The 24,183-nt window shown below is 44.5% G+C and overlaps 1 protein-coding gene across 5 annotated transcripts in view; it reads left to right on the forward strand.

Annotated features, from left to right (window-relative positions):
* col16a1 (collagen, type XVI, alpha 1) overlaps positions 1 to 24,183 on the forward strand; it is a 371,262-nt gene that overhangs the window by 334,343 nt on the left and 12,736 nt on the right. For all 5 annotated transcript variants that reach the window (XM_087976933.1, XM_087976932.1, XM_087976935.1 and 2 more), the window contains 6 exons: positions 5,019 to 5,076; positions 11,623 to 11,672; positions 12,687 to 12,737; positions 13,945 to 14,034; positions 15,733 to 15,768; positions 23,381 to 23,425. In XM_087976933.1, coding sequence (XP_087833059.1) covers positions 5,019 to 5,076; positions 11,623 to 11,672; positions 12,687 to 12,737; positions 13,945 to 14,034; positions 15,733 to 15,768; positions 23,381 to 23,425 — 330 coding nt within the window. The remainder of the gene's footprint in view (positions 1 to 5,018; positions 5,077 to 11,622; positions 11,673 to 12,686; positions 12,738 to 13,944; positions 14,035 to 15,732; positions 15,769 to 23,380; positions 23,426 to 24,183) is intronic.

A 24,183-nucleotide genomic window follows, 5' to 3' on the forward strand; every position in this document is an offset into this window, starting at 1 on the left:
AGGACCCCCAAACTCTTCTGTGTAGCATCTTTGCGCAGACTTTCCCCATTGACATAATTACTCACTCCTCCATTCTTCCTGCCAAATCTCACATTGAATTCCATCTGCCAAGTTCTTGCTCACTCATGTAACTTGTCCATATGCTAATGGAGACTGTTTGTTTGTGTCAGCCTCACCACTTGCCTTCCCACCTGTTTTTGTGTTGCCCACAAACTTGATGAGATTACATTTATTTCGTTCATCCACATCATTAATACAGGTAGTTCCTCTGAAACACAATGGTTGCATTCTCGTGCAACCCCGCATTATAGAAAAATCATACTTTAGAAACAGCGCTTAAAGTGTCGGCAGTGTAATCGTGTTGCAGCCAACACACATTTTAAAAGTTTGTACTTTAGAAACTATAGTTTAGAAACAATTTGTCAATCGTGTTACAGCAAATTCACGTTAACGAAACACGTGTTACAGCAGAATGACCTGTATGTATTGTAAATAATTGCCCAACACTGATTCCTATGGCACTCTTCTAGTTAGAGGTTGTCATCCTGAAAATGTCCCTCTCATTCCACTTCTATTAGTTATAGCTATCAGTTAGTCCTTCCTCTGTCCCATGCTAATATACTACCCTGCCACTAATTAAGTACCCTAACAGGCAGTTCCTTATCAAGTGCCTTCTTTAAGTCTAAATACATTACATCCACCGCTTTGTCTTTCTCTACTCTGCTTGTTACCTCCTCAGAGTATTCTGATAAATTTGTTAAGCACGATTTCCCTTTCATGAAGCCATACTGACTCTGCTTGATGACATTATGTGTTTCAAAATGCTTTGCTATTACACCGTTTGTAATAGATTCTGACATTTCTTCCAACAAAAGATGTTAAGCTAACTTGCCTATACTTACCTGTTTACTGTCTACTTCTCTTTATAAATAAAAATACTGCATTGGTAGTTTTCCAATCCTATGGCACATTTCCAGAATCTAAGAATTCTTGGCAGATTCCTACCAGTGCATCCACTATCTCTGTATCTACTTCCTTTAATATTCTAAGATGTATCCAGTCAGTCCAAGGGACTTATTGGTCTTTAGGCCACCATTGGTTTGCCTTGTAATAACTATTGTGTTTAGTTCCTCTCCTTTTGCCTTTTGATTACTCTGCATATCTTGGAATGCTATTAGTGTCTCTATGGTGAAGAGTGACGTATTTATTTAACTCCTCTGCCATTTCCTCATTCCCTATCCTTATTTCCCCAGCCTCATTTCCTAAGGGACCCATGTTCATTTTACCTTTTATCTTCCTCTTTATATTCATTGCAAGTTTACGCTCAAAACCTTTATTTTCTCACTATTATTGTTCAGGTCATCTGAAAAAATATTCTCAGTTCTCTGGCTTACCACTAATTTTTGCCAAATTGAATATTTTTTTTCTTTCAATTAGATGTTACCCTTAGCCACCCTGGTTAGCCATGGTTGGCTTATCCCCTTTCTAGAATCCTCCTACCTCACTGGAATATATCTTTGTTGTGAGCCATGAACTATTTTCTTAAAAGTCTGCCACTGTTCCTCAACCGTCCTTGCTGTTAACTCCTTTGGTCATTCCACTCCAGCCAGCTCAGTCCTCATTACTTTGTAAATTCTACCACATTATCGTAACTGTTTCATAGGAGATCTTTTCTTCTGAGATCATTTATTATACCTGCCTCATTACACATCACCAGATCCAAAATATCCTGATTCCTGGTTCGATCCACAATGCATTGTTTTCAAAACTGTCCTGTGTACTCTTCTTATGAAGTTTTCATCATGCCTCCCTCTGTCAATCTGACTATCCTAATCTACATATGGATTAAAGTCACTCATAGTTAATTCATTGCCTCGGTTATATGCTCTCATTATCTCCTGATTTATTTTCAGACCCACCTTGTAGCCATTGTTAGGAGACTTATAGACAATTCTGATCAGGTCTTCTTCCACTTTCTTCCACCCATAGGGTTTCTACAGCTTCTAATCTGAGATTGCTGCCAAACATAGTTTTGGATGAAATATCCTAGGATACTCACCTTTTGCCTGTCCCTGTTGAAGTTAAAAGAAAGACTGTTAAGCTGTCTGTGTGGAGTTTGCACATTCTCCCCGTGTCTGCGTGGGTTTCCTCCAGGTGCTCCGGTTTCCTCCCACAGTCCAAAGATGTGCAGGTTAGGTGAATTGACCATGCTAAATTGCCCGTAGTGTTAGGTGCATTAGTCAGGGGTGAATGTAGAGGGATGGGTCAGGGTCGGTTGCTCTTCAGAGGGTCGGTGTGGACTTGTTGGGCCGAAGGGCCTGTTTCCACGCTGTAGTGAATCTGAATCTAATCTAATTACGGATGGGGTAATAACAATATTGAGAAAAGATGTTGGCTCAGAAAACCATGAAGTAGAAACTGTTTGGGTGGTAGGGCCGAAATGTCATTTTGCACTTTCCTGCATTAAATGTCTGCCCATACCACCAACTTCACAATGTCCTTTTGGGATGGAACTGATGGAAGTAATTTATCCGCCTCCTTGCATTAGTTGTAGTTACAGTATAAATCAGCAGATTAGAGTTGCATGTAATAAGGATAACAGAGTCATCATGGGAATTTAACCTCCATGTAGACTGGGCAAACCAAATTTGCATTAATAGCTTGAGGAGAGATTTATGGAATATTTACAGGCTAGCTTTTTTAGATCACTTAGGAACAGGTTTAGATTTTATATCAGGTATTGTGCAATGAGCAATGATTATTGAAGATCTTTTTTGTATAGGGGCCTCCAGGAAAGAGTGACAATAATAGGATAGAATCTTATACTAAGTTTGAAAGTGGTTACCTTAAGTCTAAACAACTATCGTGTGTATCAAGGACAAGTTCGCTCATCTAGATTGAGAAACTGTATTGAAGGACGAGGGGACTGAATGTAACCTTTCCAGGTTTGGGGGCAATACAGAGTCAGTGGTAAGGAGGATCCAAAGGCTGCAGTGGAATATTGGCATGTTGGTGAGTGGATCAGAACATGTTGGAGGGAATAAAATGTGGGCAAAATGTGAAATCATCCACTTTCGTAAGGAAAATAAAGAAGCAGAATATTCTTTGAGCAGTTGGGAACTGGGAAATGTCAGTATTCAGGGGGAATCTGGGTGTCCTTGGACACAAATCACAAAGCTAACATTCAGGTGTAGCGAGCAATTAAGGAGGCAGATGAGATATTTGTCACAAAGGGAGAAGAAGTCTTCCAACAATTGTGCAGGGCTTTGGTGAGGTTTCACCTGCAGTATTAAATTCAGTTTTGTTCCCTTTATGCAAAGATATATTTGCCCCAGGCAGTGCGACAAAACTCTACTAGACTGGTTCCTGGGAAAAGGGGACTGTACTGTGAGGGCAGTTCTATCAGATGAGGTCAAAATTACATATAATGTAAAAGAGTGTGAGGAACGTAATTGAAACAGATATCATTCTGAAGTGCACTCTCAGGGTGGACACTGAGGAGAAGTCTGCCCTGGCTGGAGAATGGAGAATACAGGGTCTCGGTTTCAGGATAAGGGACCGATCATTTAAAGCTGAGAAGAAGAGACATTTCTTCATTTAAAGGTTACGAATCTTGGACATTTTCTATCATAGCGGATTTTTGGATATTCATTCACTGAGAAAATTTAAGACTGAGTTTAATATCGTTTTGATTGCTAAGGGAATCAAGAGATCTGGGGATAGTGTGGAAATGGGAAGAGTGTGTGAATAGGGATAGTGTGGGAATGGGGAAAGGGCAGAAATGGGGATAGTGCAGGAATACTGAATGTGGGAATGGAGATAGCATAGGTGAATGAGCTTAGTGCGGAAAAGTTATGATAAATCTGGATCATGATCTCATTGAGGCCAAACAGCCTAACTCCAGCTCCTATTCCTTTATGTTCATACTGGAAGATTTTAACAGACTCCAGCAATGGCTTTGCAGGGGCAACAAAAATTCCCAAGTGTCCTTTACTCCCAGACTTGTCTGTAAATCTCTGAAGGGCAGAGGAGTCCTGAGTGACCGCATGCTCTTGTCCTCATTGAGGTTCTTCCATTGTCAGTCAGTGGTCTCTTCAGGGCCACCTCCCATTCAGCTTCATTTTTGAGGCTGGTAGAAAGCCTCCACCACCAGCACTTATCCCATTCCAGGCCCCCCACCTAAATCTTGCCCTATGCCCCAGTTGCTCCCTCACTCTCCTCCCCAACTCCAGCAACTCAATCAAGACTTGCACTGTCCTGTATCCTGCTCAACCCCACTCCCCAGGTCTCCCCTTCCTTCTCCATCACAAGAGAATCTACGCTAACTCCCGTCCTGCTCTGTGACTCCCTGTAGTTCAGCAGTGTCCACTAACCACGATCCAGTTAACCAGTTTTCTGTTGAGTGACGGGTGGATTCCCTATCTTTAGCAAGAAACACTTGTTAAAGTTTTAAATAGCTGTGAGGCAACTGATGTCGGCAGGAGTGCATTGCCTAGCAACTCCTTTAATAGTGGGACAAGAAATCCTACCACCCATTAAATTCCAGTATGTGTTGTAATGGCACCTCCAGCAGTAGATTGGGAGGGAGGGCAGAAGTCAAGCAACCAGGTGGACTATCTCTGAAAGAAAATATGTGGCTCTTGATCTGAAATAACCCTCCATATGAGAGAGAGAGAGAGAGAGATATACAGACATAGAATTCCATCAATCAGATGTTGACAACAGAATTATTTCCATGTAAATACTCTATTTTCTCAGTTTAACCTTAATTTCCTTTCATGCTTGTAAAAACTTGACGCCAGTGGAATAAAGAAGCCCTGCTTCAAGATCTTCAGGTTGTTTATGTGCTGAAATTTCATGTCATGTCAGTATGGAAAACGTTGTGTGTGTTCCGGTGAGTGTAAGTTTGTATGAGTGTTTGCTTGTGTGCATAATCCCTCACCCTTGTATGCCTCGTGCCATGTGCTGTGAACAGGAATGAATATGTTTAACATCACTATCTCCACTCACTGTTACAGGGTGAACCAGGCGTAGCAGGACCACCTGGAAATACAGGCCGGCCAGGCTTTGAGGCAAGTTTGAGAATTTTTAAAATTGCTTATGTAGCTCTGAAACTTGATTTTTCAAGCATCTACTACATCCCCCCCCCACCACCCAACAATATAGACGGTTTTATTCGAGCCCTGTGTGGGGGTTCTGGGGACCCATTGCCAATTTTGCTCCCAATTTATATAATGAAGCAGGTTCACTGCGTAGCCTTTCAAACCTCAGTTGAAAATTGCATCATCGACTTGGAAGCTGAGGTTCCCTTGATCCTATACACTTGTGAGATATTGGCTGCACTCCTCTCTCTCTCTCTCTCTCCGAAGCATCCAGATTTGTATTGCTCCATTATTATTGGCCTGGGCTGTCATTGTCACACAGTCCTTAGACCTCCTCCATCCCCTGCTTATGTTACTCAGTGTCAGATTGTGTTTGATCATTGCCCTATAAAGTAGTATGGTATGCTTCACTGCAGTAAAGGTACAAGATACAAGAACATTGGATCATTCCTCTCTCCCATCAACTTCCAGGATGGCTTTGAAGTGGACAAGCGCTGAAGTGGGAACGCTGAGCCACAGAACGGTTACAGCTCTGAAGGAGGTCATCTCACTGAAGGAACAATTCACCACGTGCCACTCACCCACATTCTCAGTGTGCACATTCCTCCTTCCCAGATAATAATCCGATTCACTCTTGAGCTCTTCAATTAAAGGTGCTCGTTGGATAAAAGATTTCACTTCCTGTCGCCATCCCTCTTTTACCAATCACCTGAAATCTGTTTCTCAGTCCCTCCGCCAATAGGAACACAATTTGGCACCAAGCAACATAAAGTGGGATTGGAACGGGGAAGAAGGAGATTTTGAGGAGCTTGTCAGTAGAAGTAAGGGAGGAAAAGAGGTGGTGTGGTTTAAGGAGGGAATTCCAGAGCCAGGGCCCAGGTCAATAGTGATAGAGTATTACAAATCTGGATGCTTGAGAGTTTAGAGCACAGCCAGTATCCTATACAATGAGGTAAAAACAATGACTGCAGATGCTGGAAACCAGATTCTGGATCAGTGGTGCTGGAAGAGCACAGCAATTCAGGCAGCATCCGAGGACAGGCAAAATCGACGTTTCGGGCAAAAGCCCTTCATCAGGAATAAAGGCAGAGAGCCTGAAGCATGGAGAGATAAGCTAGAGGAGGGGGGGGGGGTGGGAGAGAGTGGCATAGAGTACAATAGGTCAGTGGGGAAGGAGATGAAGGTGATAGGTCAGGGAGGAGAGGGTGGAGTGGATAGGTGGAAAAGGAGCTGGGCAGGTCGGACAAGTCCGGACAGGTCAGGGGATCGAGTTTCTGGAGGTTAGAAGCTAGGATGAGGTGGGGGAAGGGGAAATGAGGAAACTGTTAAAATCCACATTGATGCCCTGGGGTTGAAGTGTTCCGAGGCGGAAGATGAGGCGTTCTTCCTCCAGGCGTCTGGTGGTGAGGGAGCGGCGGTGGAGGAGGCCCAGCACCTCCATATCCTCGGCAGAGTGGGAGGGGGAGTTGAAATGTTGAGCCACTGGGCGATGTGGTTGATTGGTGCGGGTGTCTCGGAGATGTTCCCTAAAGCGCTCTGCTAGGAGGCGCCCAGTCTCCCCAATGTAGAGGAGACCGAGTCCGTGTGGGGTGAGTTGGTTACGGAGACAGGCACTGAGGAAGCAAATGTGGCTGTGATACCGAGTTTGTTTCAGGACATGGTTGAAGAGTTTCAGGGCTGAGGAAATGACCTGGGAGTTGCAATGAGAGAGAGACTCCCTGAGATTCTTGTAGAGAGAGGAGGAAAACTTCTTCAAGGCAGGCATCCTTGCAAGAGGATTCGCAGTAGGGTTAAAATCAATGAGGTAAAAACAATGACTGCAGATGCTGGAAACCAGATTCTGGATCAGTGGTGCTGGAAGAGCACAGCAATTCAGGCAGCATCCGAGGACAGGCAAAATCGACGTTTCGGGCAAAAGCCCTTCATCAGGAATAAAGGCAGAGAGCCTGAAGCATGGAGAGATAAGCTAGAGGAGGGGGGGGGGGTGGGAGAGAGTGGCATAGAGTACAATAGGTCAGTGGGGAAGGAGATGAAGGTGATAGGTCAGGGAGGAGAGGGTGGAGTGGATAGGTGGAAAAGGAGCTGGGCAGGTCGGACAAGTCCGGACAGGTCAGGGGATCGAGTTTCTGGAGGTTAGAAGCTAGGATGAGGTGGGGGAAGGGGAAATGAGGAAACTGTTAAAATCCACATTGATGCCCTGGGGTTGAAGTGTTCCGAGGCGGAAGATGAGGCGTTCTTCCTCCTGGCGTTTGGTGGTGAGGGAGCGGCGGTGGAGGAGGCCCAGCACCTCCATATCCTCGGCAGAGTGGGAGGGGGAGTTGAAATGTTGAGCCACTGGGCGATGTGGTTGATTGGTGCGGGTGTCTCGGAGATGTTCCCTAAAGCGCTCTGCTAGGAGGCGCCCAGTCTCCCCAATGTAGAGGAGACCGAGTCCGTGTGGGGTGAGTTGGTTACGGAGACAGGCACTGAGGAAGCAAATGTGGCTGTGATACCGAGTTTGTTTCAGGACATGGTTGAAGAGTTTCAGGGCTGAGGAAATGACCTGGGAGTTGCAATGAGAGAGAGACTCCCTGAGATTCTTGTAGAGAGAGGAGGAAAACTTCTTCAAGGCATTGAAGAGTTTCAGGGCTGAGGAAATGACCTATTGTACTCTATGCCACTCTCTCCCACCCCCCCCCCCTCCTCTAGCTTATCTCTCCATGCTTCAGGCTCTCTGCCTTTATTCCTGATGAAGGGCTTTTGCCCGAAACGTCGATTTTGCCTGTCCTCGGATGCTGCCTGAATTGCTGTGCTCTTCCAGCACCACTGATCCAGTATCCTATACAAGTTTAGGATAACCTCTTTAGGAACTGGAGTAGGCCGTTCTGCCCCTCCAGTCTGGTCCTGCATTCAATAAGATCATAGCTGATCTCTGGCTTAATTCCATATACCTGCCTTGGGCCTATATACCATGATACCCTTGATTAATAAAAATTTGTCAATCTCAGATTTACATTTCGTAATTGAATTAGCATCAACCATCATTTGAGGAAGAGATTTCCAAACCTCAATTCATCTTAGCATGTAGCAGTGCTTTCTAACATCTTTTCTTAATGGTCTGACCCCAATTCTTAGATCGTGTCCCTGGTTGTAGAATCTTCAACCAGTGGAAATAGTTTATCTTTATTTACACCGTCTGTCCCAGTTAATATCCTGAAACCTTGATTGGATCACCCCTCTTAACCTTTCTAATTCGAGAGAATTAAGGCCTAATTTGTCGAGTGTCTTTTTGCTTTTGTTGTCTATGCCCTTACTGATACTTGAACAGTGTGATTTTTTTTTTAACCAATCTCTCAACCTGCTTTGTCACCTTCATTGACTTATGCACATACACACCCAGCTCCCTTTGCTCCTACATCCTTTCAAAAATTGTACCCTTTCCTTTTTAATTTTCTCTCTTTGTTCTTCCTGCAAAAGTGAATCACTTCACACAACACTTTGCATTAAGTTTCATCTGTCTTCCCACTCTACCAATCTGTTGATGTGCTTTCGAGGCTCGACACTCCTCCTCACAGTTCACAATGTTTCCAAGTTTTAATACCCTTCACAGGTTTTGAAATGGTGTGCTGTACCCCAACGTCTAGGACATTAGCATAAAGTAAGAAAAGCAGGGATCCTAACAATGACTCCTGGGAACCTCCACAATAAACCTTCCTCCAGTCGAAAAAAAACTTGCAGTAACCCACAACTGGGTTTCCTGTCACTCTGACAGCTTTGTGTTCACGTTGCGACTGTCCCTTTAGTCCGTGAGTTCTAACAGTATTCCCCAGACTGCAATGTGGCACTTTATTGAATGTACACTGGAAGTGCATGCACACAACATCAATAGCATTACCATCATCAACCTCTCCATTAGCTCATAAATTCATGCTGCTTTTTCTTGGTTAATGAGCATTTACCCAACTATTAATTTTGTTCCAAACTATCATTTCTCCCCAAGTTTCCCATTATTTGAATGTAAGTATTTACCATTCTTGAATCATCTAACAACACCCGGAATCTGAGGAAGACCAGAAAATAATGGCCAATGTCTCTCTAGTGCCCACCCATGTGCCAGTTATACCTGTCTCTTTGTGGGCTATGTGGAATATTCCTTGATCAGGTTCTACTTGAGCCCCCTCCCACATGCCTCTCTACAGTCCATCCTACCTATTTCCACCTTTCTGTCCCAGAAACCCAAAATTGTTATTGTGCAGAGAGGGGCTCTATGGCCCAGCATCTTGGCACAGTTCTCCAAATTCACATCATGATTTAATACCAATCTTCTGCCTTTCTCCCATCTCTTGAACATTGTTTCTATTTAAATTACCATCCAATGTCCTCTTCAAAGCCTCAATTGAACTTGCTTCCGCCCCGTGTTTCCAGGCTGTCAATTCTATGCCCTAACTACTTGCTGTCTGAAAAAGATATTTCACAGTGGCTCAGTGGTCAGCACTGCTGCCTCACAGCACCAGGGTCCCAGGTTCAATTCTGGCCTCAGGTGACTCTGTGTGGAGTTTGTACATTCTCCCCGTGTCTGCGTAGGTTTCCTCCCACAGTCCAAAGATGTGCAGGACAGGTGGATTGGCCATGCTAAATTGCCCATAGTGGTAAGTGCATTAGTCAGAGGGAAATAGGTCCAGATGGGTTACTCTTCGGCGGGTCGGTGTGGACTTGTTGGGCCGAAGGGCCTGTTTCCACACTGTCGGGAATCTAAAAACAATTTACTTCTTTTGAAAATCACTTTCAGCTTAACGATTTCTCCCTAATTACCATATCCATGCCCCACATTATCCTGAAAACACTATTCAATCTCCTCTAAGCATTCTTCTTTCCGAGGAGCACAATCTCAACCTTTCCAAACTATCCTCACAACTGAGGATTCTAATCTCCGGAACCATCTTAAAAAACTCTTCTCATTTTTACCTTTGTCTCTTCCTGCCTTAATCTCTCTGCCTCCATTTCTGAGGATAGGTTCTCCACCAATATCCATTACAATCACACTGACTCCCACAATTACCTCAACTGTACCTTTTCATGCCCTATTATCTGCAAAGATTCCTTTGCATTCCATTCTCCCAGTTTCTCCATCTCCATTGTATCTGTTCTGATTATGTGATTGATAGAGCCTTCAACTGGGTCTGACCCATCTCCCACTCTTCTGCCCTCACCCCTTCGCTCCTTACCGGAACAACAGTAGGCTTGCCCTTGGTCTCACCTTCTACCCAATTGTCTCCTTATTCAAAGGATCACCTTCCACCAATTTCCCCTCCTCCAGCAGCACACCACCGTAAAATACATCTTGCCCTCCCCTCCACTCCACTTTCAGCATTCCATAGGGACTCTTCCCTCCATGACACACTAGTCCACTCCTCTATGACTCCCAACACCTCCCCAATCCACATGATACCTTGCAATTCAATCGCAGAAGATGGAACACATGCCCAATCACCTCCTTCCTCCTCACTATGCAAGAGCCAAACATACCTTCCAAGTGAAGCAGCATTTCACTTGTACTTCTTTCAATCTAGTGAAATTGCTCACCATGCAGTTCACTGTGTACATTGGTGAGACTTACACCAAACAGACTGGGTAACCGCTTTCTGGAACACCTCCATTCTGTCTGTAGGAGTGACCCTGACCTCCCAGTTACTTGTCATTTCAGTAACCCACCTTGCTCTCATGTTGACATTTCTGTCCTGGGCCTGCTACAATGTTCCTATGAAGCACCTCACAAGCTCAAGGAATGACACTTCGTTTTCCAGTTCAGCACCTGACAGTCTCAGAGACTCAATACTAAATTCCACAACTTCAAAAAATGAGAACCGCCCTCTATTTTGATAACATATTCCCATGCCCTGGTGTTTTATTTGGGTCCAGTGTTAGTGTCCTGGATTTGCTCTCAGCAAGGGTGACCTATTTTCTATCATTAAAACCTACCATTAACACCTATTGTGCATCTATATCCCTCTTCGAATCCTGTTAGCATTCATTTTGTCTTTCACTCTTGGCACCATCACCATCTGTTCCACTCACTTCTCCTCCCACTTTGTCAATACTTATAAAAACCATCATTTCTAGATGCCTGTTCCAAAAAACATTCTTATCAGTTTCTTAACACTAATGCTGTTTCTCTCTGCACGGATATTGCCAGACCTGCTAAGATTCTCCAGCACTTTGTGTTTTTACATCCGACTGTATTGATGCCAGCTTTCCAGTTAATTATGTTTTATTCTGGATTGTTCCTTGTCCTTTTCCATAGCCACCATAAACCTCATGATACGGTGATCAATGTCTCCCTAATCAGTCCTTTGTTGTATTTTATTTGTCCAAATCTTTTCTGAAAGGAGATTGGATTGAAAGGGTTGAGCAGCTAACTCAAACAAGGCGGGAGTGTTTGTGACACAGGTAGTGATACTGATTGTTGCTGGACCGGTGGAAATGGACCTTGGATCCAGATCGCAGATGAGTGAATGTGTGGATTGTGTTTGTTTGCAGGGAGAGCCTGGTCCACCAGGACCTGTTGGACCTCCAGGGCTTCCTGGGCATGTGGTGAGTATCATTAAAAACCAGCTCAGTGTCATGTTTCATTCACGGTTTCCTGAGGTCCACAGAGTTCCTGTTTCTCCATGTGAGATTCTCCAGGAGCTTCCCAGGAGACTGGAGAATTCCAGCAGAGTTACAGAGTACAAGACCCACGAAGCACACTTTGCATGGACCCGAATCTCCTCTGTGTCAATCTCACCATCAATAGATGTGAAAGATCCCCAACTGCAGCCTCCAACTCCAGGGGCCGGGCTCACTTCCTGGAAACACCAGGCCTACAAGGAGAGTTCAGGCCCAAGCTGGAGCTCAGTAAGACAGGACAGATCGGGGCCCATTGGGCTGACGGTACGGCATCCTGTCATCACTGATCCAACATGCCTGACAACACGGTTACTGTATGTGGGATTCACTCATATGTATTCACTACTTGGTCAGCTCCACTGATTTCTGAAAGTCAGATAGTTGCATTTCCTTGAACCTGGCAGCACCAGAGGCAGTCACTTCAGCCATTATGCCTGTTGCATCTCTCTAAATCTAAGTGTTCCTGCAATCATTCCTTCAAATATTTGTCCAGTCTCTGGAAATTCATCATTGAATCTGCTACCATTAAACTCTACATTTGAGATTACATCAGCAATAAGCAGCCAAACAGAAACCCAGGAACCTCCCAAGTCACCCTGTTGATGTGTGGGTATGGGGCAGGGGTGGGAGCATGGGAGGTGGTAGGGGATTGCAGGCAAAATATCCCCATGCAGTTGACATCCCGCCCCACCCCTCTTTTCCCCCACACTGAGCCCAGCAGAGTCTCAGAGGAATGAGTCTTTAACAATCCATGCCGCAAATTACCCCTCTCCAGGTCTGGGCTCAGGCCTGGACACTGTCTGACTCTGCAAAGTGCTAGAGCTGTCAGGATATTGTTCAGGTAGCTATCTGGCAGCTCTCTGTATGAGCACAGCAGCTGACCCTCTGAAGGCTCCAACTAATTCATTCCTGTCTTTGACCGTGTTTTCTCAATCTCAGGGTGCAGCTGGTGTACCAGGATCTCCGGGCCCTGCAGGACCCCCAGGAGTGGTGAGTCAAAATATTGATCTCTTCTCTCTCTCTCTCTCTCTCCCTTTTTCTATCTCTGTTACATTCTCTCTCCCTTTATCTCTGTTACACCGTAACCGACAGCACAGCTCCCTCTCACCATTCCCTCTCCCTTCCTTTATCTCTGTTACACTAATACTGCTCCCTCTCTCCCTTTCAACCATTCTCTTTCCCTTTCTCTATCTGTTACACTGTTACTGACAAGACAGCTCCCTTTCCCTCTTACCGTTCTCTCTGACATTCTCTATCTCTGATGTACTGTTACTGACAGCTCCCTATCACATGCATTCTGTCCCTCTCTCACTGTCACTGTCACCCTCTGTCTGTTACACATGGTGATTGTGCAGCTTCCTTCCCTCCATTGATGTCTCTCTCTCTCATTACTGTCAGTACAATTCTCTCTCTTCCTCCCATATTATCTCTCTCTCTCATGTTCTATTATAACGTTATTGACATTGTAGCTCTCTCTCTCTCTCTCTCTGTCTCTCCCCATATCCTCTCCCTCACTCTCTCTTACACCATTACTGACAGTGCCATCTCTCTTTCTATCTTAACATTCTTTCTGTTTCATTACATGATCACTGACAGCAAAGCTCCCTCCCCTATCTCTGTGAAACCATCACAGACAGTGCACCTCTCTCTCTCTCTCTCTAGTCACTACTAACAGTACAGTTCCCTCCCTTTCTCTCACTTTCACACATTCTCTCTCCCTCTCAGTTAAACCAACCCTGACAGTACAGCTGTCAACCTCCCTCTTTCTCGCTCGCTCACATTCTCTTTCCCTCTCTATTAAACCATTTCTGACAGTGCCACTCCCCTTCTCTCACTCTCTCACATTTTCTCCCTGTCATTTAAACCATCACTGACAGTACAGCTCCCTGCCTCTCTTTCTCGCTTTCCCACATTAACTGTCTCTCTCCCCCTCGCTCGATTCAACAATCTCTGACAGCGCTGCTCCCTCTTTCTCTCTTTCTCATGCTCTCTCATTCATATTCTCTCTCTCTCTCTCTCTCTCTGTTAAACTATCACTGACAGTGCAGCTGTTTCTATCTTTCTGTTTTTATCATGGCCTCTACACTGTCTTTGTCACCATGCCAACCTGCATAATTGTAAATTCAGTGTTAGATTCTGTGCTCAGTTTAAGATTCCTCCGGTAACTGACTGTTTTTCCCTGATTGGCTATATTTAGGGAACAAAGGGTGATCGTGGAACGTCTGGAGAAAGAGGTCTCCCTGGATTGGTGGGCCCCCCTGGCCCGCCTGGAGCTCCTGGGTTGATGGTAGGTTCCCAGGTTTCGGTGTCTGTCTGCATGGTCACTGGTGACTCAGCCTGTCCAGGTAATCAGGTGGCTGCTGTGATACGCGGGGTGAAATACTGTTCAGCTTTGACTGTGTTGTCAATTCTCTTGTCGTCTAATGCGGGCTGTGTCCTCCTGGTTTAAAAAGCCTCAGAAAGCTCAGCTTTTATAGCCAAGAGATATGTATGGGAAGCACTCTCAGTTCACTGTGAACATGAGCACATTGAAATTGTAAATGAAAATAGAAGGGTATTAAATGGTTCACTTTGAATAGAGTCATCTTTCAGATACTGGGGGACCGATAATGTTCTGGGGACTTGGGTTCGAAACCTGCCATGGCAGATGGTGGAATTTGAATCCAGTAAAATCTGGAATTAAGAGTCTAATGAGGGCTGGCCGTGAATCCATTGTCGATAGTCGGGAAAACCCGTTTAGCTCGCTACTATCCTTGAGGGAAGGAAGCTGGTATCTTTGACTGTTACTCCAGACCCACAGCAATATGCTTGACTCTTAATTGCCCTCTGTGCGGTGAAGTTTGGGCAATAAGTGCTGGTCTAGCTAGTGACGCTCACATCTCCTGAATGAACAAAAAAGAAAGAACACATTTTGGCCTGGCTCAGGGCTGGTGTTATTTGCAGTTACCAGACTTCACAATGAGTTCTCATTTATGTTTATCCTCAGGATGTGGGTGTCATTGGCGACACTGGCATTTATTGGCCATTATGTATCACCAACAATTGCGTGGCTTACCCATTCACTCAGAGGGCTATGAAGACTCACCACATTGCTATGGGTCTGGAGTCTCCTCTTCCTCTGTGTGTCCCTCAAGATGTGGGGGGTTGCTTACCTCAGAGTACAGTCCATGACAGGACCCTGCAGCTGGAGCCTTTTATCATGGTAACCACACATGGGTAACCACACCAGGAACCCCTCCCAGTCTGCCTGCCTTCTAGAGGCCTATTGAAAGGATTTGCAGGTTCTCAGACAACCCATATGGCCTGGTACCATCCTTGGCCATCCAATCCAAGGCTGGGGCATGAACCGGAGCTTCTGGTTTAGAGGCAGGGACGCTATCCACTGCATCTCCAATGCTGTTGATCCGGAGTCACACGGAGACCAGAACAGGTAAGGAGAGTAAACTTCCTTAAAAGGCATTTAGGAGCCGAATGGAATTTTAGGATAAATCCAATGGAGTTAACACCATCATGAATAGATTAAATTATTCCCACCTTCCTGAAGAAAATTACAATAAGGCACCAGATTCCAAGTCCATTACCATTGTACCCCCATTCCAGTTCAGCTGATCACTCAATGTACCAGACAGACCACAGAATGTGGCCTTGTAGAGTTAGGGAGGGGGTGCCACAGAGCAGCTGAGAAAGCCATTGTCGAAGGAAACATGATGATCACCACTACTTCTAAGTAAGTAAATCACTACAGACTTCTGCACAATAGCTGGGCGGTTCAAAACCCGTCTTGTGTGGGTTTGGTCAGGGAGCATGAGGCTGTGGAATTGGTCTCCAGTAATCAGTCTGCACTGGTTTGAAATTAAGCCCATCAGGTAACTTGGCCAAACTCGGAGAGAATGTTCTGGATGAAGCTGAAAGAGCAATGTTCAAGATTGAACCTTCAAACCTCTAGCCATACCTAACCGCTGTCTACATTCTTATATTTCTTTAGGGAGAGCCAGGTCAGGATGGTTCTGTAGGAAAAGAGGTAAGATGGGACATTAATTGCATCTGTTATATGTGTGTGCTGATCTCAGGCAAACATGAATTGCTTTATGATGTCGGGACAATGGAGAGTTTTAAAGGCATTTTCATGTACTCATAATATGATTAAAAGAGTCTGGACAATCTGTAATATTTCAGAAAATCAGGTAGTGAAGAATAAAACTGGAGTCGAGAGTGTGGTGCTGGAAAAGCACAGCAGGTCAGGCAGCATCTGAAGAGCAGAAGAATCGATGTTTCAGGCATCAGGAATTCCTGCTCCTCAGAGGCTGCCTGACGTGCTGTGCTTTTCCAGCACCACACACTCAATTCTGATCTCCAGCGTCTGCAGTCCTCACTGTCTCCGAGGATAAAACTGGAGCCAATCTTTCCATACTTATTCTTGCATTTACTTACAGAGAGATACACATCACAAACCCTGACCTCACAACTCAACAACATTTCAGTTTGTTCTTGGTACAAATTAATGCCCATCCCCCAGTTACAGCTAAATACAATTCACGCTCCTCTTATAAAGGAAATTTTAGACTTTGAGTTTAAACTTTGTATTCCAGTGAAATGCCCTTCCTCTGATTAGACTCATTCCCTCCACAAATCACCAGGATATTAGAAATCTTCCCTATACCATAAGACATAGGGGTGGAAGTAAGGCCATTCGGCCCATCGAGTCCACTCCGCCATTCTATCATGGCTGATGGGCATTTCAACTCCACTTACCCGCATTTTCCCCGTAGCCCTTAATTCCTTGTGACATCAAGAATTTATCAATCTAAATCAAGAATTTATCAGTCTATACCTGGACATAGCTGGGAGCTGGGAGTAACCATCCCTCCAGGAGAAGCCCTGTTCTTCCTCTCTCATCATGAAAGGAAACAAATGCCAGATTTTAGCACCACTTTCCTTTCCTTCAGCCATTTTCTCCCTTTCCTGTCCAACCTCAACCAGTGGGCATTCTTCACACAAGTATGGGCCATCTGGATGAGCGGGCTGATCGACTACAGGGGTCATCATGGGTGCCCTCATCCAACCAGTACACAGACTCATATTGCTCTCTGTGTTTGTCAGTTTTGTGTTCCATATACTGGATCTTTTTAAGCCTTCACCATCCAATCACAGTTATGGAATCGTAGACTGATGCAGCACAAGGAGATATTTCAGTTTATTCTACCCTGCTGATGCTTTGAAAAAGTTATCCAAATATCTATTCTCATGCTCTTTTCCCCGTTATCCTGCAAAGATTTCCCTTGCGAGTATTGATCCATTTCCCTTTGGAAGCTTGCTATTGAATATGTTTCACACTTCCTTCCCTACCTTTTGAAAAAGGGTAAAATGTTTGCAATTCTTCAATCCTCGGGCACTGAGTGGCATGGTGGCTCAGTGGTCAGCACTGTTTTCTCAAAGCTCCAGGGAGCCAGGTTGAATTTCATCCTCGGGCAATCGTCTTTGTGGAGTTTGCACACTCACCTCGTGCCTGCTTGTGTTTCCTCCGAGTGTTCCGATATGTAAAATAGAGTGGATTAGTCCATAGTGTCCAGAGATGTGCAGGCTAGATGGGTTAGCCATGGGGATTGCAGGAATAGGGTAGGGGATGGATCTAGGTGGGATGATCTTCAGAGAATCTGTGTTCACGTGATGAGCAAAATGGCCAGCTTCCACACTATAGGGACTCTGATTCTAGGAGATTAACAAGATTGTGACCAGATGCCCAGCAATTTCCATTAGTGGATCCTATCCACAGCTCAGGATCTTTCTAATTTGAGGACTGACAAATTTTAAATAGTTACTTTATATCAAATCATTCAACTGAATATTGCTACTGCTTCCTTCTTTATTATTGCATAGAACAGTACAGTACAGGCCCTTCAGTCCTCGATGTTGTTTCGACCTTTTATCCTACTCTAAGATCAAACTAACCTATATACCCTTCATTTTACTATCATCTATGTGTCTATCCAAGAGTCACTTAAGTGTCTGTAATGTATCTGACTCTACCACCACTGGCAGTGCATTCCACACACCCGCCACTCTCTGAGCAAAGAACCTACATCTGACATCTCCCCTAAACCTTCCTCCAATCACCTTAAAATTACGCCCCCCTTGTGAATGTCATTTCCACCTCGAGAAAAGGTCTCCAGCTATCCAGCCTATCATCTTATCATCTCATATCTTGTGCACCTCTATCAAGTCACCTCTCACCCTTCTTTCATGCAATGAGAAAATCCCTAGCCCCCTCAACCTTCATAAGACATGCCCTCTAGTCCAGGCAGCATCCTGGTAAATCTCCTCTGCACCCTCTCTAAAGCTTCCACATTCTTCCTATAATGAGGCAACCAGAACTGAACACAATGTTCCAAGTGTGGTCTAAACAGGGCCACAAAACCTCATGGCTCTTTAACATTAACAAAACAGCAGTTTCTTGTTGTAGTAAATGTATGTGAGTATATATACAAAATTATCATTTGAAATTTGGATTTTAAATTAGAGGCAGACAGATTTTGGTTAGTTCTGTAAAGGTTTTTTTTGGAAAGCTCAGAACGTAATTTGAAACAGTACTCTAAATATATCATTTCCAAAATGATGTGAATTCTGTCAATTGCCTGGACAGATACCTGGATAAAATCTTTATACTGCTGAGTTTATAGCAGAGAAAGCAGATCCAGTGCAGTTAGTTTAGCTTTCAACTTCAGTTAGAAGGGAGAACAGTTTTCTCCAAGCAGAAGAACCAACCCGGGGAGTCAGTCACCCCATGTTTTTAGTTCATGCAGCTTCAAAGCCCAGAGAATTTGTATCACAGCTGTTTGTATAGCAGTCTTTAAGTTTTTAGGATTTGGAGATGCAAGTGTTGGACTGGGGTGGACAGAGTTAAAAATCGCACAACACCAGATTATAGTCCAACAGGTTTAATTGAAAGCACTAGCTTTCGGAGCACCGCTCCTTCATCAGGTGGTTGTGGAGGACACAATTGTAAAACACAAAATTTATAGCAAAAGTTTACAGTGTGATGTAACTGAAAGTATACATTGAAAAATACTTTGATTGTTTGTTAAGTCTCTCATCTGCACACACACACAAAACCCACACATGTACGTTTGTGGGGTAAATTTGTAGTTGCAGAGATACATTGTACTTTGCTTAAAAACTGCATGAATCCATGTAAGACTCTGTTAACTCATTTTTTTAGATTAGAATCAGTCTAAACAGTATGGCACAGACAGGGAACACACGGGGATAACACCTTCAACATCTTATCTGGCCTGACACCAATTGTTACAATTAACCTGAGAATGTAACTTTTTTAAAAAAAGTTATCTGATTTACATCTGAAAGAAGTGAAACTATCATGGTCATTCTAACAGATGAGAAACTTAAACGATCAAGGTATTTTTCATTTATAATTTCATTTACATCACACTGTAAACTTTTGCTATAAATTCTGTATCTTACAATTGTGTACTTCACAACCACCTGATGAAGGACCAGCGCTCCGAAAGCTAGTGCTTCCAATTAAACCTGTTGGACTCTAACCTGGTGTTGTGTGATTTTTAACTAAAGTTTTTAGAGCTGAGAAAGTTTGACCATTAGCATGGTGAATGTTTCATGCCAGCGGATTGAGAAAGTAATCATAAAACCATCTCAAAAATGCAAGGACAAGAAACAGAGAGGAATGAGTTAGGTAGAAGATTGAAGAGTTGAGAGATAAGTAATAAATTGAATATCTGTAAAAGGATAGTGTGGGGAAGCAGGGTGAAACTTCAATTTGCTGTTTAAGGTCTTTCGAACTGTCTTATATTTTTAGCTTTTTATAATATGAAAGAAAACATATTTATGTTTAATTGTTAAAGAACGCCTACAGACTCATGTGAATATTGTTTCAGTGACTAATAACCACAGTAAACTGACTGAAAAATTAAACATTTGCTCTATCATGCCAAGTTTCCTACTGGGATCTGACTTGCCTAAAGGTACCATTAGCTGGGATCATAACAGTCAGTGCAGACAGAGACAAAGTGCTCATTTGGTAATGCAGCCAAAGACCCCCTTCGGTTCCTGATCAACCTCAGTCATCATTCATTACCTGTTATTGTTTGAACTGTAATCATCAAAATCATGTTGAAAGTCAAGTAAGACAGTGTGATAGCCCCAATGCTATTTACAATCTACAGCCAGTCGCTATTTGCTTTGTCAAAATCAACTGCCCTTTGGTGTGAGTATTAAATACTACCAAGATGGAAAACTCTTTGTTTTTGGCACAGAGGTGACTGAGGTTAAAGAGTTTTCCATCTTGGTAGTATTTAAAACTGACCACCCTAAATGTGCATGTGGCTGGTGAATAAGTACAGAGTCAGTGCCCACTCTGCACAAGATTTGCGACCACTCTCAACCTTCTCAATTTTGCCGCCATGAAACGTGGTTCTGTCTTTTGTATCTTACCAAAGCCAAACTTGTTCGTCAACCCACACTTGGTCCACTAAATATTCCACCTCCCCTTTATAAGAAAGGTCTTTCTCAGAAATATGTGGAATGCTGCCAACTCTCTCAACAGGTACCATTGACAGGGACACCCAATGCTGCATCAGCTATGCCAGCTCAGTCTTCTACAGCCGACAGCAGAGAGTGTTTGATAATTCTGCCACTCTTGCACTTCTTTTCCCATTCACTATCCTTTCCTAATAGACAATAGATAGTAGGTACAGGAGTAGGCCATTCTGCCCTTCGAGCCAGCACGACCAATCATTATGATCATGGCTGATTATTCGTCAATCAGTATCCTGTTCCTGCCTTATCCCCATAACCCTTGATTCCACTATCCTTAAGAGCTCTATCCAACACTTTCTTGAAAGTATCCAGAGACTTGGCCTCCACTGCCCTCTGGGGCAGAGCATTCCACACACTCACCACTCTCTGGGTGAAGAAGTTTCTCCTCATCTCTGTTCTAAATGGCCTACCCCTTATTTTTAAGCTGTGTCCTCTGGTTCGGGACTCACCCATCAGCGGAAACACGCTTCCTGCCTCTAGAGTGTCCAATCCTTTAATAATCTTATACGTCTCAATCAGATCCCTTCTCATCCTTCTAAACTCAAGGGTGTAAAAGTCCAGTCGCTCCAATCTTTCAACATAAGATAGTCCCGCCATTCCGGGAATTGACCTCGTGAACCTACGCTGCTCTCACTCAATAGCCAGAATGTCTTTACTCAAATTTGGAGACCAAAACTGCACACAATATCCCAGGTGCGGTCTCACCAGGGCCCTGTACAGCTGCAGAAGAACCTCTTTGCTTCTATACTCAATCCCTCTTGTTATGAAGGCCAGCATGCTATTAGCTTTCTTCACTACCTGCTGTACCTGCATGCTTGCTTTCATTGACTGGTGTACAAGAACACCCAGGTCTCTCTGTACTGCCCCTTTACCTAACTTGACTCCATTTAGGTAGTAATCTGCCTTCCTGTTCTTGCCACCAAAGTGGATAACCACACATTTATCTACATTAAACTGCATCTGCCATGCATCTGTCCACTCATCTAGCCTGTCCAGGTCACCTTGTAACCTCCTAGCATCCTCCTCACATTTCACCCTGCCACCCAGCTTTGTATCATCAGCAAATTTGCTAATATTACTTTTAATACCTTCATCTATATCATTAATGTACATTGTAAAAAGCTGCAGTCCCAGCACTGATCCCTGCGGTACCCCACTGGTCACCGTCTGCCATTCCGAAAGGGACCCATTTATCACTACTCTTTGTTTCCTGTCAGCCAACCAATTTTCAATCCAAGTCAGTACTTTGCCCCCAATACCATGCACCCTAATTTTGCTCACTAACCTCCTATGTGAGACTTTATCAAAGGCTTTCTGAAAGTCCAGGTACACTATATCCACTGGATCTCCCTTGTCCATCTTCAGAGTTACATCCTCAAAAAATTCCAGAAGATTAGTCAAGCATGATTTCCCCTTCATAAATCCATGCTGACTCTGACCTATCCTGTTACTGCTATCCAGATGCGTCGTAATTTCATCCTTTATGATTTACTCCAGCATCATTCCCACCATTGAGGTCAGACTAACTGGTCTATAATAACTTTTCATCAGGAATAGGAAGTGTTCAATCACCCTTGATTGAATTCGGCCTCTGTTATTGTTACTATGTAATAGCTGCTGCTCACCAACCATACTTGCCACACCCTAGCCATTTACATACATTTCAAATTGGACGCAAAACATTAACTCTATCGCTCTCTCCACAACTGCTGCCAAACCTGCTGAGTGTTTCCAGCATTTTGTTTTTAAATCAGTTTAAACCTGCCCCAAGTTTATTTTAAAAGATCCATTTTGAAACCTTGATCTCAATCAAATTTCACACCTGCCTCGAATTATTTTCACACTGAGATGGGACAATGCACAAACTCTCCCATTCCTTCTCCCTCAGCCTCCAGGCCTTAACTACAATTCCCATTATCGGTTTGCTATTTAATAATCACTGTCACATCAATGGTGAGGGAACGAGCCTCTATTACAGGTGCAAGGAGAAAAGTCTTCCTCCTGTTGAGTGCTGGATTAGAGCTGACAATCACTACAGCTGGCAACAGTGGGGCTGGGCAGTCACTTTCACCATCTCTGAGTTTAACGAATCCTGAGCTTGTTAAATCAAAGGAGGAGACCCCACCACCAGGGATATATTTCCCTCCCCTCCCCTATCAGCTTTCCGAAAAGACCACTCCCTCCGTGACTCCCTCGTCAGGTCCATAACCCCCACCAACCCAACCTCCACTCCCGGCACGTTCCCCTGCAACCGCAAGAAATGTAAAACTTGCGCCCACACCTCCCCCCTTACTTCCCTCCAAGGCCCCAAGGGATCCTTCCATATCCACCACAAATTCACCTGCACCTCCACACACATCACTTATTGCATCCACTGCACCCGATGTGGCCTCCTCTATATTGGGGAGACAGGCCGCCTACTTGCGGAACATTTCAGAGAACACCTCTGGGACACCCGGACCAACCAACCCAACCACCCCGTGGCTCAACACTTCAACTCCCCCTCCCACTCCACCAAGGACATGCAGGTCCTTGGACTCCTCCATCGCCAGACCATAGCAACACGACGGCTGGAGGAAGAGCGCCTCATCTTCCGCCCAGGAACCCTCTAACCACAAGGGATGAACTTGGATTTCACCAGTTTCCTCATTTCCCCTCCCCCCACCTTGTCTCAGTCAAATCCCTCAAACTCAGCACCACCTTCCTAACCTGCAATCTTCTTCCTGACCCCTCCGCCTCCACCCCACTCCAGCCTATCACCCTCACCTTGACCTCCCTCCACCTATCACATTTCCAACGCCCCTCCCCCAAGTCCCTCCTCCCTACCTTTTATCTTAGCCTGCTTGGCACACTCTCCTCATTCCTGAAGAAGGGCTTATGCCCGAAACGTCGATTCTCCTGCTCCTTGGATGCTGCCTGACCTGCTGCGCTTTTCCAGCAACACATTTTCAGCTTGTTAAATCAAAGGCAACTAGAGTTTTCAATGCTGGGGCAGTGTCAGTCACCAGACCCCATAGTGCGGCCATGCTTCAAACATTCATGTTTTCATCTTGTTTTCTTAGGGCTCGCCTGGTGCACCGGGACTTGCAGGCCAACCTGGACCAAAGGTATGAACTTACCCTGAGAATGGATTGTCTGATGCTCTAGTCTCTAGGGAAGATGTTCTTTGCAAATTAAATGGTTTGGGGTTCCCGGAACCTGTAAAAGGGCACTAAAGCCTTACTTACCCTTACTCTGGTTGGTGTCTCAGTGACACTCACCCCATAAAGAATTTACTTTCTGTTTGAGGGTAAAATGTGTCGTCCAAAAGGAGGATTTTTAAAATTACGTTTTCCTGGGATGTGGGCACCTGTGACAAGGCTAGTGTTACTTTTTAGCTTGGCAAGGGGCTGTTGGAAGTCTTTATTTGTCAAGTGAGTGTACAAAACTGAAATACAGATTCACACAATTTAAAAGCTCTGGAACTAATTTCAAGAGGCCGTGAGGAGCCGGGGTTGTCGTCGAATGCCCGGCTCCTCCATTGCACTTACAAACTGGCTGAGAAATAGGCGGGAAAGGTGAAATGGGCAGCCTCCAGCTCCTGCAGGTCCAACTTGCTGCGTTGTTTCTTGCCGCGACATGTCCTAACTCCGCTCTGTTCAACCCACAAGCTCAGTCAGGATGTTAAGCACAGGAACTTGTAGACTGACTGATTCCATTCACACAGTGAATCAACTTTGCCATTTATTGTGAGGGCTTACTGACATCAATGATAATCCAGGCTGTGTGAGTCTGTTGGGAAGGGGGCATGTCAAAGGCTATTGTTCTTGATCTTGGTTAAACGTTTGATTTAACTGCGTGGTTTGCTGCACTATTTCAAAAGGCA

This window comes from Chiloscyllium plagiosum, unplaced genomic scaffold (genome assembly GCF_037043375.1).
Source record: "Chiloscyllium plagiosum isolate Xiang-an unplaced genomic scaffold, Cpla_swu_hap1 HiC_scaffold_30, whole genome shotgun sequence".
Classification (NCBI taxonomy): domain Eukaryota; kingdom Metazoa; phylum Chordata; class Chondrichthyes; order Orectolobiformes; family Hemiscylliidae; genus Chiloscyllium; species Chiloscyllium plagiosum.